This window comes from Dipodomys merriami, unplaced genomic scaffold (assembly GCF_024711535.1).
Source record: "Dipodomys merriami isolate MVZ:Mamm:240054 unplaced genomic scaffold, mDipMer1.0.p SCAF_42, whole genome shotgun sequence".
Classification (NCBI taxonomy): domain Eukaryota; kingdom Metazoa; phylum Chordata; class Mammalia; order Rodentia; family Heteromyidae; genus Dipodomys; species Dipodomys merriami.
The window spans coordinates 2,604,294-2,619,441 of record NW_027205826.1 but is presented as its reverse complement, the minus strand read 5'-3'; the positions used below and the strand labels follow the sequence as shown (position 1 = coordinate 2,619,441).

The 15,148-nt window shown below is 57.7% G+C and overlaps 1 protein-coding gene across 1 annotated transcript in view; it reads left to right on the top strand.

Moving 5' to 3' along the window:
• Window positions 1–15,148, top strand: part of Myo15b (myosin XVB) — a 33,088-nt gene that overhangs the window by 10,104 nt on the left and 7,836 nt on the right. The window contains 28 exon segments of the mRNA XM_069992825.1: window positions 720–797; window positions 966–1,081; window positions 1,187–1,232; window positions 1,342–1,466; window positions 2,180–2,297; window positions 2,510–2,673; window positions 4,492–4,585; window positions 6,169–6,318; window positions 6,579–6,636; window positions 6,821–6,951; window positions 8,748–8,843; window positions 8,948–9,183; window positions 9,274–9,452; window positions 9,622–9,694; window positions 10,246–10,407; window positions 10,633–10,733; window positions 10,820–10,896; window positions 10,981–11,065; window positions 11,230–11,328; window positions 11,448–11,551; window positions 11,658–11,849; window positions 12,002–12,083; window positions 12,215–12,316; window positions 12,396–12,672; window positions 12,765–12,839; window positions 12,937–13,196; window positions 13,616–13,728; window positions 13,817–13,876. Of these exon segments, the coding sequence (XP_069848926.1) occupies window positions 720–797; window positions 966–1,081; window positions 1,187–1,232; window positions 1,342–1,466; window positions 2,180–2,297; window positions 2,510–2,673; window positions 4,492–4,585; window positions 6,169–6,318; window positions 6,579–6,636; window positions 6,821–6,951; window positions 8,748–8,843; window positions 8,948–9,183; window positions 9,274–9,452; window positions 9,622–9,694; window positions 10,246–10,407; window positions 10,633–10,733; window positions 10,820–10,896; window positions 10,981–11,065; window positions 11,230–11,328; window positions 11,448–11,551; window positions 11,658–11,849; window positions 12,002–12,083; window positions 12,215–12,316; window positions 12,396–12,672; window positions 12,765–12,839; window positions 12,937–13,196; window positions 13,616–13,728; window positions 13,817–13,876 (3,453 nt within the window).

Here is a 15,148-nt window from a genome sequence, read left to right as displayed (position 1 = left end):
ACAAGCCCAGAACCCAGCAGATGACGATGCTTTCTGTGCCTCCCTCTTCTCTGTGACGTGGGCACAGGAACCTGTGTTCTAACAGCGTGAGGAGGTTTCAGAGGTTTAGTAGTTCTGACATGGCCTGGCAGGTGCTTCTTGAATGAATTTTGCTTTCCCCTTCTGAGTTCCATGTCTATCAGGGAGACTGAACACCTGCTTTACATTTAGGGGTGGGGGTGGGGGGAGATACCATGTGATGGGTTTGAAGTGGGGAGAATCATGGCTCCCCCGAGGGGGTGCCATGCTTTGTTTCTAGGGAAGAGGAGGAGGATGAGGAGGGGAGGTGGTGGTGGGTGTGGAGGAAGCAGCAAAGAAGAATAAGACGAGGAGACACGTGGGAACTTTTTTGCTGGGGCTGGCTTCGAAACTTGATCCTCAGATCTCAGCCTCCTGAGCCAGGATGACAGGCGTGAGCCACCGGTGCCCAGCTGGGGAATGGGCCTTGCTAAAAGTTTTCTGAGGTTTTTAGCTGGAGACATACCTCAGGGCAATCAATGAAGTATTGAAGACGCTGAGGCTGGGGGAGAGATTTGCTCAGAAATGGAGGGATCCGTGGAATGGCATAGAGTCCGGCAGGTGACCCACGTGGGGTCGCCAGGCAGTGGAGCTGAGCCCACCCCTAGCCTTCTTGCTTGGCTCGGCTCTCCCTCTGCCCTCCCCCGCATCTTCTCTGGCAGGTTCACAAGTTTTTACACAGGAACCGAGACCACCCGGACCCCGCTGTGGTGGAGATGCTTCGCCAGAGCCAGCTGCAGGTGTGCGGGCCCCCCACGCACCCTGCCACCCCCCAGCCTGGCCTCTTCTCCCTATGCTCTGAAAGGCCAAGCATGCCAGGGTCCCGATGCCGAGGGCTGACCCGCCTGCTCCCCAGAGCTGTAGGCGGCCAGGGATGGGAGCGGGCTCAGACTCATCTCGCCTTGCAGCTCGTGGGCAGCCTGTTCGAGGATGCAGAGCCCCAGGCGCTGGGAAAGCCAGGGAAAGCTACTCTGGCCTCTCGCTTCCAGCAGTCCCTGGAGGCCCTCCTGTCACGGCTGGGCAGGTGAGGACAGTGTCACCCATGGGCCACCAAGAGGTTGGAAGCAGCGTGTGGCGGGAGGGGCGGGCAGCTGGTCTGTGTTCAGTGCCTCCTCTTCTCTGCAAGCAGGAGCCGCATCTATGTCATCCAGTGCCTGAACCCTAACCCTGGAAAGGTGAGCTCCCTCTTCCCACCCCAGGATCCCCCCCCCACGCTCCCCTTCTCCCCTTCCCCTCAGCACGAACCCCCTGGACATCCATACTCATTGCCGTCTCTGGCCATAGCTCCCGGGCCTCTTCGACGTGGGCCATGTGGCAGAGCAGCTGCGCCAGGCTGGCGTCCTGGAGGCTGTAGGCACCCGCAGTGCCCACTTCCCCGTGCGCATGCCCTTCCAGGCCTTCCTGGTCAGGTAAGGCCCCTGGGCAGGGCAGCCAAGGGCCTAACATCTCCGGCGGGCTTGACAGGGTAGGCCCTGGAAAACCTGGGCTCCTCCAGCTGGAGAGCCTACTTTCCTTGGACCCTGGGCCTGGAGGCCTTGGAGCCTTTCTGCCTTCCTCTTCCTTCCAGTCCTCTTTGTCTCCCTCCCTTTGTTAGTCCCTGCCCCTCCTTTACCTAGCAGCCCCTGGCTGAGGGGAGGTGGGCGCTGTCTGCAGTTCACGTGGGGAGGGGAAGCAGGAGGCGTTCAGGAAGGACTGACAGAAGCTGGGAGACAGGAAGAGAGGCGAGAGAGCAGAGCAGAGCCTTTCCGAGAGGACATGCACAGGAGACACTGAGGCAGAGCGGTGACGGGGTGGGTACCACATCACAGTGAGAATGAAGGTGGCTCAGAAACTTCTAGGAGCTGGGAGCCGGTGGCTCATGCCGATAATCCTAGCTACCCAGGAAGCTGAGATCTGAGGATTGTGGTTCAAAGCCAGACCAGGCAGGAAAGTCCGTGAGACTCTGATCTCCAATAAACCACTAGAAAACCAGAAGTGGCACTGTGGCTCAAGTGGTAGAGCGCTAGCCTTGAGCTGAAGAGCTGAGGGATAGCGCCCAGGCCCAGAGTTCAAGCCCCACGACCGACAAAAAAAGAAAAGGAAATACTTGCTGCTCTGATCTCACCTCTGCATCCGTGGACAGGTTCCAGGCCCTGGGGACAGAGGGGCAAGGTGACTGCTCTGACCGAGAAAGGTGTGGCACCATCCTCACCCAGGTGCTGGGAGCAGAGTCGCCACTCTATCACCTCGGAGTCACCCAGGTGAGCACCTAGGTCCTGGCAAGCAGGGGAGCAGGCGTGCTGGAGAGGAGCAGTGTGTTGGGGACAAATGGACCAAGTCTGGGTTGACCGGTCCTTAGGCGGGAGATAGAGTGGGGCTGGGCAGCTGGCCGTCCTGGGCACCCCAGAGTAGACCGAGGAGCAGCTGGGCCCCGCCGCCAGGCCTGGCCGGCCTGCAGTGCCTCTGCCCACAGGTCCTGCTGCAGGAGCAGGGCTGGCAGCAGCTGGAGCGGCTCTGGGCCCAGCGCCGCGCCCAGGCCTTGCTCACACTGCACCGCGGCCTCCGGGTCTGCATCTCCCGCCAGCGCCTCCGCCTCCTGCCCCGGATGCAAGCTCGTGTGCGTGGGCTTCAGGCCAGGTGGGCAGGCGTTCGTGCCAAGGGCTGGAGTGGGTGGGTGAGTGGGCAGTTCTTCAAGGTAGTAGGGCCGGGTTGGGAGATAGGAGGGTTTCTCAAGGCAAGTCCCACTTTGGCTCTAGACAGTCCGTGACTGCATTGCCACATCACCCACACAACCTGCGCTTGAACTTGAGCACAGGACGCTCATTCCTGCCAGCGCCACCTGAGCCTGCCACTGCGGGGTCTCACTGTAGTGATGGTAGTGATGGCTCCTTTCTAGTCTGCTCTCCACTTTATAGCAAGAAAGATCTTTTCAGCAGAAATTAGGTGTATGAGGCCATGCATCTTCTCCTGTCCTGGCTTAAGGCAAACTTTTTTTTTTTTTTTTTTTGGGTCCGGTCGTGGGGCCTGAACTCTGGGCCTGGGCGCTGTCCCTCAGCTCTTCAGCTCAAGGCTAGTGCTCTACCACTTGAGCCACAGCGCCACTTCCGGCTTTTTTTCTTATGTGGTGCTGAGGAATCGAACCCAGGGCCTTGAGCATGCAAGACAAGTGCTCTACCACTGAGCCAACTTCCCAGCCCCCTTTTTTTTTTTTTTTTTTTGGTTGTGGGGCTTAAACTCTGATCCTGGGCATTGTCCCTTGGCTCTTCAGCTTAAGGCAAGCTCTCTACCACTTGAGCCACAGCGCCACTTTGGTTTTCTGGTTTTTTTTTTTTTTGGTCCGTCATGGGGCTTGAACTCTGGGCCTGGGTGCTGTCCCTCAGCTCTTCAGCTCAAGGTGAGCGCTCTACCACTTGAGCTACAGCGCCACTTCCGGTTTTCTGGTGGTTTATTGGAGATAGGAGTCTCACTGTCTCTCCTGCCCGGGCTGGCTTTGAACCGCGATCCTCAGATCTCAGCCTCCTGAGTAGCTAGAATTACAGGCGTGAGCCACCATCGATGGCTTTCTGAGTGGTTTATTGGAGATAAGAGTCTCATAGACTTTCCTGCCCAGCCTGGCTTTGAACCATGATCCTCAGATCTTAGCCTTCTGAGTAGCTAAGATTACAGGTGTGAGCCACAGGTGTCCAGCTATGATCCTACTATTTTATACTCCCTGCCATAGCTGAAATGACCAGCATGCACCACTACATCCAGCTTTTCTCTATTGAGATGGGGAGGGGTCTCTCAGACATTATTATTATTTGCCCAAGATAACATGAAACCATGATCCTCCACCTCCCGAAAAGCCAGGATAACAGGCAGAGCCACATTCAGCATGATGTTGCTTTCTACATTTTACAAGAGAGAGAAGAACGCTGCTTATCTAAGGTCCCAGTTACTAATGAGGCAGAAAGTGACTTGAAGCTTATAACCTAGCTCCAGAGTCAGATCTTAATCCCCTTTGCTGAGCAGCCTCTCGGTTCACCTGTTCTTCTTTCATAGTGTCCTGTTTTTCTTTGTTGTTTCTGTCCAGCTTCAGGGGCTTTACATACTGTCTAGGATTAGAGGATTCTGATGCCAAATAGGAGATACATAGAAGTTGTCTTGCTTTTTGTTTTTTTCATCGGGGCCGGTTCTGGTGCTTGAACCCAAGGCCCTAATGCTGTCCCTTAGCTTTTCTGCCCAAGCCGGGCACTCTTACCACTTGAGTTCCAGCTCTGCTCTGGCTTTTCAGTGGTTGATTGGAGATAAGAGTTTCACAGACTTTTCCAGTCCAGGCTGCTTTCAAACCTCGGTCCTCAGGTCTCAGTTTCCTGAGTAGCTAGGATTACAGGCGTGAGCCCGTTGGCAGCTGGGGGTGGAGGTTTGGAGACATCATGCTCCCCATTCCCCTCCCCCCCATCCCGTACCCTCTAGGAAGCGCTACCTCCGGCGCCGGGCGGCTCTGGGACAGCTGAACACCATCCTTCTGGTGGCCCGGCCCCTGCTCCACAGACGGCAGAAGCTGCAGGCGAGGGGGCTGGCAGAGGCTGGAGTGGGGAGGCTTGGGGTAGAAGCCAGCCAGCCTCAGCTGGCCCGTGGACTGAGATCCATCCGAGAGTGACTCCCCAGCTCACCCACGAGGATGAGCGCTTCAGAGAACAGTGCTCTTCCCTTGTCTCTCTGACCGGCCAGGGCAGGCTGGGGGCCACAGCCACCGTCTTCCTTTTCCTTCCTCCCTTCCTCCCTCCTTCCTTCCTCCCTTCCTTCTTCCTTCCTTCCTTCCTTCCTTCCTCCCTCCCTCCCTTCCTTCCTTCTTCCTTCCTTCCTTCTTTCCTTCCTTCCTTCCTTCCTCCCTTCTTTCCTTCCTCCCCTTCTTCCTTCCTTCCTTCCTTCTTTCCTTCCTTCCTTCCTTCCTTCCTTCCTTCCTTCCTCCCTCCCTTCTTTCCTTCCTCCCTCCCTCCCTTCCTTACCTTCTGTCCATTCCTTCTTTTTCTTTCTTGCCCTTCCCTTCCTTCCTTTACCTTCCCTCTCACTTTTTCTCTCTCCTTCTCTCCACTCCTGCTCTCCTCTTCTTTTTCTCTTTCTCTCTCTCCTTTGCCTGCCTGCCTGCCTGCCTGCCTGCCTGCCTTTCTTTCTTTCTTTCTTTCTTTCTTTCTTTCTTTCTTTCTTTCTTTCTTTCTTTCTTTCTTTCTTTCTTTCTTTCTTTCTTTCTTATTCTGGTCTGGTCTTAGGGCTTGAACTCAGAGCCTGGGAACTAGCTTTCCCAGAACTTTCTCTACTCAAAATTAGTGCTCTAGCCAAGCACTGGTGGCTCACGCCTGTAATCCTAGCTACTCAGGAGGCTGAGATCTGAGGATCATGGTTCAAATCCAGCCTGGGCAGCAAAGTCTGTGAGACTCTTATCTCCCATGAACCACCAGAAAACTAGAAGTGGCATTGTGGCTCAAATGGTAGAGCGCTCGCCTTGAGCTGAAGAGCTGAGGGACAGCACGTAGGCCCAGAGTTCATGCCCCGTAGCTGACAAAAAAATAAAAATAAATAAAATAGTGCTCTACCACTTGAGCCACAGCTCCACTTTCAGCTCTTTTAGTGCTTAGAGAGAAGAGTCTCATGGATTTTCCTTCCATGGGATGGCTTTGAACTGCAATCCACAGATGTCAGCCTTCTGAGTAGCTAGGATTATCTGTGAGAACCACCAGCGCCTGGCTTCAGTGTTTCTTCTTCTTACCCATGCCCAGGGGCCTGCCTCCCCCTTCTTAGGTGGGGTCCCTCCCCTTCCCTCCCCTCCCGGCCCTGTAGGCCCTTCCTGCTCCCTCCCTTGCCTGATACTCCAGTGTGCAGGCCATAAAGAAGCTCAAAGGTCAGTGCCCATACTCTGCCCGCCCCCCCACCGGCCCCTCCCTGGCTGGAGTTTGTCCTCTAGGACCATTTCTTCCCTTCCTGTCTCTTCCTGGTGCTCTAGTGGACGGACGGGCAGTGACGTCCACAGTGAGGAGCCAGTGAGGGTTGGGGCAGGCAGGCAGCAGGTGGGGACCGCCGCTCCCGGGCAGCCAGCGCCACTCCCGGGCAGCCGGCCTTCCTGGGTCTGAGCTTTTCCTTTGCTGGCATCAGAAGCCCGGGCGGGGGGGTGGGGGGGCAGGAGGAGAGGCTCCCGGGAGCGCTTACAGAGAAATGACATCTCCTCCTCCTATGCCCTCTCCACAGCTCGGGCACTGGCGTGACCAGCACAGTGGCGGCACCTGGGAGAAAGTGCCAGACATGGTAGGGGACATGAAAGGTGCAGGGGTTCTGAGCCTGGCACAGCCTCAGGGGAGGGCAGAGGTGGGTGCTGCCAAGGGTCCTGGCGTCCATGTGCCACCTCTGAGCAAGGGACGGGGTGTCCGTGACTCCCCAAGGTCCTCAGCTTCCCTTGGAGGACGCGTGGGAGCTCTGCTTGTTTGGGGCCCAGGCCCAGCCTCCTTGTGTTTTTTGGAGGGGATGTGTTTATCACCCCGGGATGACGTGCCTTCCCTCTCCACCAGGATCTGGGACGCTTGGAAATCCCAGCAGAGCTGGCCGCTATGCTGCGGAGGGCGGAAGGTGAGTCTTCCCGGCGCCCATCCCTTGGCTCTGTCAGGGTGTGGCCTCTCCCCCCCTCCCCCCCCCCCCCCCGGGACCCCGCTGGCGTCGATGGATGCTGATCGCTGCAGGGGGTGGTAGAGGTGGTACAGACCTGGCACTATGCCAGGGCATCTCTGGGCTGCCCCTTGGCATTCACTCTCAGGCAACCAAGATGTCCTGGCTGGAACCATCAAGGAATCCATGCCCCCGGAGGTTCCTGCCCGGCCCAGCCTGTCTCTCCCAGCCGACATCGACCAGTTTCCCTTCTCCAGCTTCGTCTCCATCAGCTTCCAGGTGAGACGCTGGGCCTGCCTGACCCCTTCCTGCGCCTGGCCACTCCCAGGCCTTAATAGCTTCCAGGCAGAAGCAGGGCCTCCCTGCTTTCTTCACCCTCTGTGGCCCTCAGGGCTGTGGGGACAGCTGGTCTACTATGAAAATACCCAATAAACTGAACTATCTCACCTCACAGTGAGAAGACACACCTTTATTATTTATTCTTGGCATCGCTCTGCCTTTGAAGTCATGTTGTTAAGTAATATCTAATGACAGGGGGAAACTGGCCAGAATAGAGTAAACTACAAAAGGAACATTCAAAACTGCCCACATCACAGCATAGACAGAGAGACTTTGCACAGAGAGTAAGACAGGGAAGAGAGGTCCAGTGCCCACCTTGGTCACCCTGGAAGTGGGCAGTTAATGAGAAGAGATTGTTTATTTGAGTAGTCCAGGCTGGCCTTGCATTCTTGATTCTCCTGTCTCTGCCTCCTGAGTGTTAGGATTTTAGGCACAAACCTTTATTTCTAGCTTATGGTGGTTTTTATTTTTATGTTTATCCTCTTGCATGTTTTCTGAGTATTTTGAACATAGGACTGTGAATATTCTAATTACAGAACAGTTAAGGGGGCTGGGAATGTGGCTTAGTGGTAGAGTGTTTGCCTAGCATGCATAAAGCCCTGGGTTCAATTCCTCAGTACCACATAAATAGAAAAAAATAGAAATGGCACTGTGGCTCAAGTGGTAGAGTACTAGCCTTGAGCAAAAGAAGTTCAGGGACAGTGCCCAGGCCCTGAGTTCAAGCCCCAGGACTGGAAAAAAAAAAAGCCAAAAAAAAAAACCTTTTAAGATGCCTTTTTATGGGGGTGTGTGTATGTGTGTGTGTGTGTGTGTGTGTGTGTGTGTGTGTGTGTGTGTGTGTGTGTGTGTGTGTGTTGGTACTAGGACTTGAACTCAGGGTCTAGGGCACTCTCCCTTATCTTTTTTGTTTGTTTGTTTTTGTCGGTCATGGGGCTTGAACTCTGGGCCTGGGCACTGTCCCTCAGCTCTTCAGCTCAAGGCTAGCGCTCTACCACTTGAGCCACAGTGCTACTTCTGTTTTTATGAGTGGTTTATTGGAGATGAGTCTCATGGACTTTCCTGCCTGGGCTGGCTTTGAACCGCGATCCTCAGATCTCAGCCTCATGAGTAGCTAGGATTACAGGCATCAGCCACAGGCACCCAGCTCTCCTTTATCTTTTATACTCAAGGCTAGAGCTCTACCACTTGAGCCACAGCTCTACTTCTGGTTTCCTTGCCCCCCTCCCGCCCCCCACCCTCACCCCCGTTCATTGGAGATAAGAGTCTCTTCAATTGTCTGCCCAGAGCTGGCTTTGAACCAAGAGCCTCCTGAGTAGCTAGGATTACAGGTATGAGCCACCAGTGCCCATCTGAAAAAGCCTTTTTCTTTTCTTTTTTCTTTTTCTTTCTTTCTTTTTTTTTTTTGCCAGTCCTGGGGCTTGAACTCAGGGCCTGGGCACTGTCCCTGAGCTTCTTTTTGCTCAAGGCTAGCACTCTACCACTTGAGCCACAGTGCCACTTTTGGCTTTTTCTGTGTATGTGGTATAGAGGAATCGAACCCAGGGCTTCATGCCATGCTAGGCAAGCACTCTACCACTAAGCCACCGTCCCAGCCCTGAAAAAAAAAAAGCCTTTTTAAGAAGCACTTGTGCACCAGCCCCTGTACTGGGACGCAGGCGTCTGTAGGGCTCTCCCAGGACCGTCCTCCTGCAGGTCAGCAGAGAGGACAAACACTGTACCACATTCCTCCCCCGCAGGAGCCATCTCTGCCCAGCCCAGGGCAGCCCCTGACCAGGCCCCTGACCCGGCTGGACAGGGAGACCCCTCAGCATGCTCTGGAGATCAACAAGGTGGTGAGTGACATGTCAGGGAGAGGGCAGGGCAGGCCCTAGCGGGGACCTTGGAAGGACAGGCAGGAGCCCCGCCTCCTGCTCCCGTCTGGCTTTTGTGTCTCCAGATGCTGCGGCTCCTGGGGGACGGATCCCTGCAGCCCTGGCAGGAGCACACCATGGGCACGTACCTGGTACGGCAGGGGCTGCGTCGGCCTGGCCTTCGGGACGAACTCTTCAGCCAGCTGGTGGCCCAACTCTGGCGTAACCCAGACGAGCAGCAGAGCCAACGGGGCTGGGCCCTCATGGCCATCCTGCTCAGCGCCTTTCCCCCCACGCCCGCTCTGCAGAAGCCGCTGCTCAAGTAAGGAGTCTGGAGGGCGGGGGCTTGGTGAGTGGAGTCCGTGTACCACCCTGCCCCGCTTTGCAAGCGGCCCCATGCTTTCTCCCACAGATTTGTGTCTGACCAGGCCCCCAAGGGCATGGCAGCACTGTGTCAACACAAACTACTAGAAGCCCTGGCGCAGACGCCGCTGGCGCCCGGGGCTGCCCGGACTCACCCTCCAACCCAGCTCGAGTGGAAGGCGGGATGGCGGCGGGGCCGCATGGCACTGGACGTCTTCACCTTCAATGGTGATGGCCACCTCCCCCTGTGGCCACCAGGCCCCTCTCCCCGCCCTCCCTGCACCTGCTGCCCGTCTGGGAGCTTGCTCTCCCTCTGCCCCGCCCTCGGGACAGCTGCCTTTACTGTCCCGATGGATCCTGCTGTCCCTCACCCAGGTTCCCTCCCCTTCTCCTGCAGAAGAGTGCTTCTCGGTGGAGGTGGAGTCCTGGACTACGGGAGAGGAGTTTGCGGGGTGGATCCTGCAGAGCAGGTGTGGCTTGTGGGCACGGGGAGCCGCGCGGCCATGGCCACTGTCCTGCCCTTGTCCCCCTGGCCCTCTCCCCTCCCAAGTGCCTTCTAGGGCCAGGGACAGAGGCTGCTCCCCGAGGGGCAGGATGAGAAAGGGTTTTAGGGTAAGTGGGCAAGGTCCAACCATGTCGAGATGGAGAGCAAAGAAATTGTAAACAAGGGACCATGTGAGGGTCCAGCGGCATGGCTCCGTTGATAGAATGCCAGCCGATGAGCAAAAGCATCAGGGACTGAGTTCGAGTTCAAGAATAGAGTCCAGATTCTAGCTCCCTAGGTCAGGACTGAGTGGTACAGTTATGGGAGACTAGAAGAGAGATGTTCAAATAGGCAAGTGATGTTCAGAGTTGTCTGAGCCACTGAGCTCTGGGCCCCCTGGAACTTTGGAACAGGCCAAGGGCTGGAAAGGCCTCTAGACGACTTTCCCCAGGCCTCAGCCCTCTGGGCCCCCCACCCCTGCAGGATGGTCTTAGGCCTCCTTGATCATCCCTACCGCATGGCCCTGTCCCCACCTAGAGGCCTGGAGGTGCCCCCGCGTGGCTGGTCTGTGTCACTGCATTCTGAGGACGCCTGGCAGGACTTGTCTGGCTGCGACTTTGTGCTGGACCTGATAGGCCAGATGGAGGACTTGGGGGACCCGGCTGACCCCCACAGCTACCCCTTCACTTCTTTTGACTTGTAGGTGCCGCCCAACACCCCTGTCCCCAGCCTTCCCCTTTCCCAGCTGGTGACCCCTACCTATAGCACCCGGCTAACACTTTGAATATGTGGGTGCTGCTACAGGCCTCGCCCTTCCACCTGAGCCTCTGCCTCCGGCTTGGGGTCAGCCCCCCCCCCCCACAGCAGCCTCCACATTTCCACTTGGTCTGGGCACCACCCAGCTAGGTACTCTGTTTTCTGCAGAGCTGAGGACATCCCCCCGGCCCCTGGCGTCCAGGCCCCCGCTCTGCCCCCAGGACTTCCTCCAGGCCCCGCCCCCACCCTGCCCGGCAGATATCACACAGGTGAGGCGCGTTGGGGTTCAGCCGAGGACTTGGGGGTGGCATCCATGCCACTCTGGAAGGACACCCAGCCTGTCCCCACCCCGCAGGCGAGGCCCGGCCTGCTGGGAGCTTGGATGGCTTCCTGGACCACCTCTTTGAGCCTGTCCTCACCCCAGGCCTCAGGGTAAGTATCCCCCCCCTCCCCCACCCTCCCCCCTACTCCTCTGAGGCCTCGGCTGCCCCTTCTGTGTTTGCTTTGTCCCTTTAGGATCTGGACCAAGGCTGGGCCCTGAGCAGCCGCATGAAGGGAGGGGGCTCCGTGGGCCCCTCACAGCAGCAGGGCTACCCCATGGGTAAGTATGGGCTGGTTCTCTCCGGGACCTCCAGCACAGGCAGGGGTAGCATGGAAGCCCTCAGGCAGCCGGGGATGGGTGTTCCGGCCAGACCTTGGTGGCCAATGCCTAGCTGGAGGTATGCAGGCCCCGTGGGGACTCACCCGGGAGGCCCTGTCCCCCAGTATACCCAGGGATGATGCAGATACCCGGGTACCAGCCAGCCATGGTGCCCGCACCTGTGCCTATGATGCCAGCGATGGGTCCCGTCCCTGCTATCCCAGGTAAGCCTGAGCCAGGGGTGCCAGGGCCCCTTGCCAGGCGTCCAGAAAGCACAGGGAGCCTAGAGCCTGAACCTGGCCACTGTCCTCACCGTCTGTGTTCTCGCCCGCGGCCCCCACAGCCATGATGGTGCCGCCGCCGCCGCCGCCGCAGCTTCCCAGCCTGGACACACAGCAGCTGGCAGTCCAGCAGCAGAACTTCATCAACCAGCAGGCGCTGATCCTGGTACGCGCGGCTGGGCCCATGGGGGCCGCCTGGGGGGGCGGGAGGCAGGCTCGGCAGCCGGCGCTGGCCAGGGGCTCTTTACCGGGCCTGCCACCCCTTCCTTTAGGCCCAGCAGATGACCACCCAGGCCATGAGCCTGTCTCTGGAGCAGCAGAGCCAGCAGCGCCAGCGCCAGGCACAGGCCTCCAGAGCCACCTCCCAAGCCCCATCCCCGGCCACCACCCCCAAGTCCAAGAAGCCCCCCACTCCTCAAGAGGCGCCAGAGAGCAATCCGGAACCCACGGGCGCCTGCTGGAGGGTGAGGAGCTGAGGCCAGGAGGCCCGCGGGGGGCTGGGGTGTGGGCCGTGGGTACCAGGCTTGCAGAGATGAGACTCTCAGGACGGTGTGGGCAAGAAGGTTTAGGGAGGGGCAGGACGGGTGCCCCGCACTTCACTTCTTCCTTCTGCCAGGAGGACTTCGCAGAGGAAGCTGAACACAGCCCTGGCCACCCCGAGAGCTTCCAGCAGAAACGGGAGTACTTCCAGAAGATGGGTAAGGGTGCCCCACCCTGCACTTGGCCAGGGGATGGCGGGGTGTCCTCAGCTCCCCCGTCAGAACGGTCTGGCCAGGGTTCAGCCAGGCCGTGGGTGACAGACACACCTTGCCACCCGGGACATTGACAGGGCAACAACAGATCAAGGTGAAGATGGTGAAATCTCCACCCAAAGTCCAGATTCCCCAGGGGGGAGAGACGGAGGAAGAGGAGGAAGAGGAAAGTAGAGCAGGTAGGACAGCTGGGCAGGGACCTGGCCGCCCCCGCCCAATTTGTACATAGTGTTTACTCATCTTTCTTCTTGTTGTCAGAGCCACCCCCTCCTCCTCCGGCAGTTGTGAAAAAGCCCTCGAAACAAAGCGGGGATAAAGCTGCAAAAGAGGCAGAGGCAGAGCCAGCCAAGGAGGCTGCGAGAGAGGCCAAGGCAGAGCCAGCCAAGGAGGCAGTGCCGGCCCGGGCCAGGGAGCCCAGGCCACACGGCTCGAACCCCACTCCCCAGCGCCCAGAGCCCAGCAAGGAGATCCGCAACATCATCCGGATGTACCAGAGCCGCCCGAGCCCCGTGCCCGTGCCTGTGCCGCCAGCCAGGTGCGCTCCGGGGAGGGATTGGGGCTGCCTCGCTCCTCAAGAAACGCCCCCCCACACGCCCAGGCCTGGTGACCTTTTCTTTCTCCTACCAGGCCTCCCAAAACTTTCCTGAAGAAAAATGATCCCAAGGATGAGGCTCTGGCCAAGCTGGGTATCCACAGCACCCAGTCAGCGCCATCGGTGAGTCTCGGGGCCTGTGTCCCCTTCCCCCACGCCCATCCCTTCCAGACCATGGGCTCGCCTGCCCCGGCATCCGGGGTTCAGCCTTAGACTCCACCCTCCTGCTTTCCTCTGTCTCTCCCAGATACCATCCCCCAACCTAGACAAAGGCCCCCCGCCAGCCGTGGCTCCAAAGCCCAAGGCCCTGCCACGACTCGGGCCCTCCAGCTCTATCAAGGAAAAGCAGGGGCCTCTTCAGAATCTGTTTGGGCCAAACTCGCCCATAGCCCAGACACCCCCTCTTCCACCGGCACCCCCACTGCCTCTGCCTGAGGAACCCAGCATCTCTTCAGCGGAGCCTCGTGGTGAGGACCCCTAGCGTTCCCCCCCCGCCCCCCCCCCCACTGCAGCAGCAGCAGGCTTTACTCTACTCACTCAACCACCTCTTGGGACCCGTGGCTGAAGTCACCTCCATACCGCTGAAGTCAGCTGTTCGGGTTCTGGACTTTGGAGCCATGGAGGCCCGGCTTCCAGATTCCTGCTGCGGGCAAGGCCCCGGGTGCCCGCTGGCACTGTCTGGCACTGGGGGACTGACACACAGGGTGTTGCCCTTGATGCACGCTGACAGCTCAGAGGGTACATTTAGTGGCCAAGGCTGACGTGGTCAGGGACACCAGAAAGTTTAGAGCCGGAAAGGAAGGTTCAGAGGCCCGCGGTGAGGTAGCTGGAGGTGGCAAGAATGAAGGTCACCCCCTTGCCCGATCTCCTCACCCCTCCCCTGCAGCCTTGAGGGAGCCCATGGAGGACCAAGGGGTCTGCACCCAGCTACTGACCCCGTCCGGCAGCGTGTGCTTCTCCTATGCCAGCGCACCCTGGAAGCTGTTCCTACGCAAGGAGGTGGGCCTGGGGGCGGGGCCTCAGCCTGGCCTCTGGGCAGCCTGCGGGGGTCCCAGCTTCACCTTGGCTCCCCCGTGTCCTCCTCCAGGTGTTCTATCCCCGGGAGAACTTCAGCCATCCCTACTGCCTCCAGCTTCTCTGTGAGCAGGTGAGGAGAGCCCAGCCACCTGCCCACCCGCTATGTCTACAGACCCAACTCCGCCAGGCTGATGCTCGGCTGAGGGCTCTAACAGCAGCCAGCACTTAGGGTGGTGGGCAACATTGCTAAGAAGCAGGAACGATGATTTTATTTTTTTTGTGAGTCATGGGATTTGAACTCTGGACCTGGGCGCTGTCCCTAAGCTCTTTAGCTCAAGGTGAGCACTCTACCCCTTGAGCCACAGCGCCACTTCCAGTATTCTGGTGGCTAATTGGAGATAAGAGTCTCATGGACTTTCCTGCCCTGGCTGGCTTTGAACCTCAATCCTCAGATCTCAGCTTCCTGAGTAGCTAGGATTACAGACATGAGCCACTGGCACCCCGCTCTACTTGGATAATTTAGAAATAGATAAACGTCTTGGAGTTTCTGCTTATGAAATTTATTACTTTTTTTTGTGCCAGTACTGGGGCTCAAAATTCAGGGCTGGGCACAGTCCCTTAATTTTTTCCTTCAAGGCAGGCCTTCTACCACTTGATTCACAGCTCCACTTCTGGCTTTTTGGCAGCTAATTGGAGATAAGAGGCTCAGAGATGTTCTTGTCCATTCTGGCTTCAAACTGTGATCCTCAGATCTCAGCCTCCTGAGTAGTTAGTATACAGGCTTGGTCCACCAGCGCCCAGCTGGTGCTGGGGTTTAAACTGAGGACGTCAAGCTTTACTGCCTAGCCACGTCTCTAGCCCTGTCTTGAACTGCTTATCTTGAGATAGGGTCTTGCTTTTTTTCCTGATACAGGCCTGGACTGTGATACTCCTACTTTACACTTCCCACCATAGCTGAGATGATAAGACGTACACCCCTTTGCCCAGCTTCTTCCACTAAGATAGGGTTTCACATTACTTTTTTTTTTTTTTTTTTTTTTGGGTCCGGTTGTGGGGCCTGAACTCTGGGCCTGGGCGCTGTCCCTCAGCTCTTCAGTTCAAGGCTAGCGCTCTACCACTTGAGCCACAGTGCCACTTCCGGCTTTTTGCTTATGTGGTGCTGAGGAATCGAGCCCAGGGCCTCATGCATGCAAGGCAAGCACTCTACCACTGGGCCACCTTCCCAGCCCTCACATTACTTTTTATGGGGTACGGAGGTGGTCTGGGCTAGCGTCTGGCTCGGAAGCACCAATCTCAGCCTCCCAGGCAGCTGGGATGATGTGTGTCCCACTAGTCTACCTATTGGCTGAGAAGGGGTCTCAAACTGTTTTGTTTTTTTTTTTTGGTCATGGGGCTTGAACTC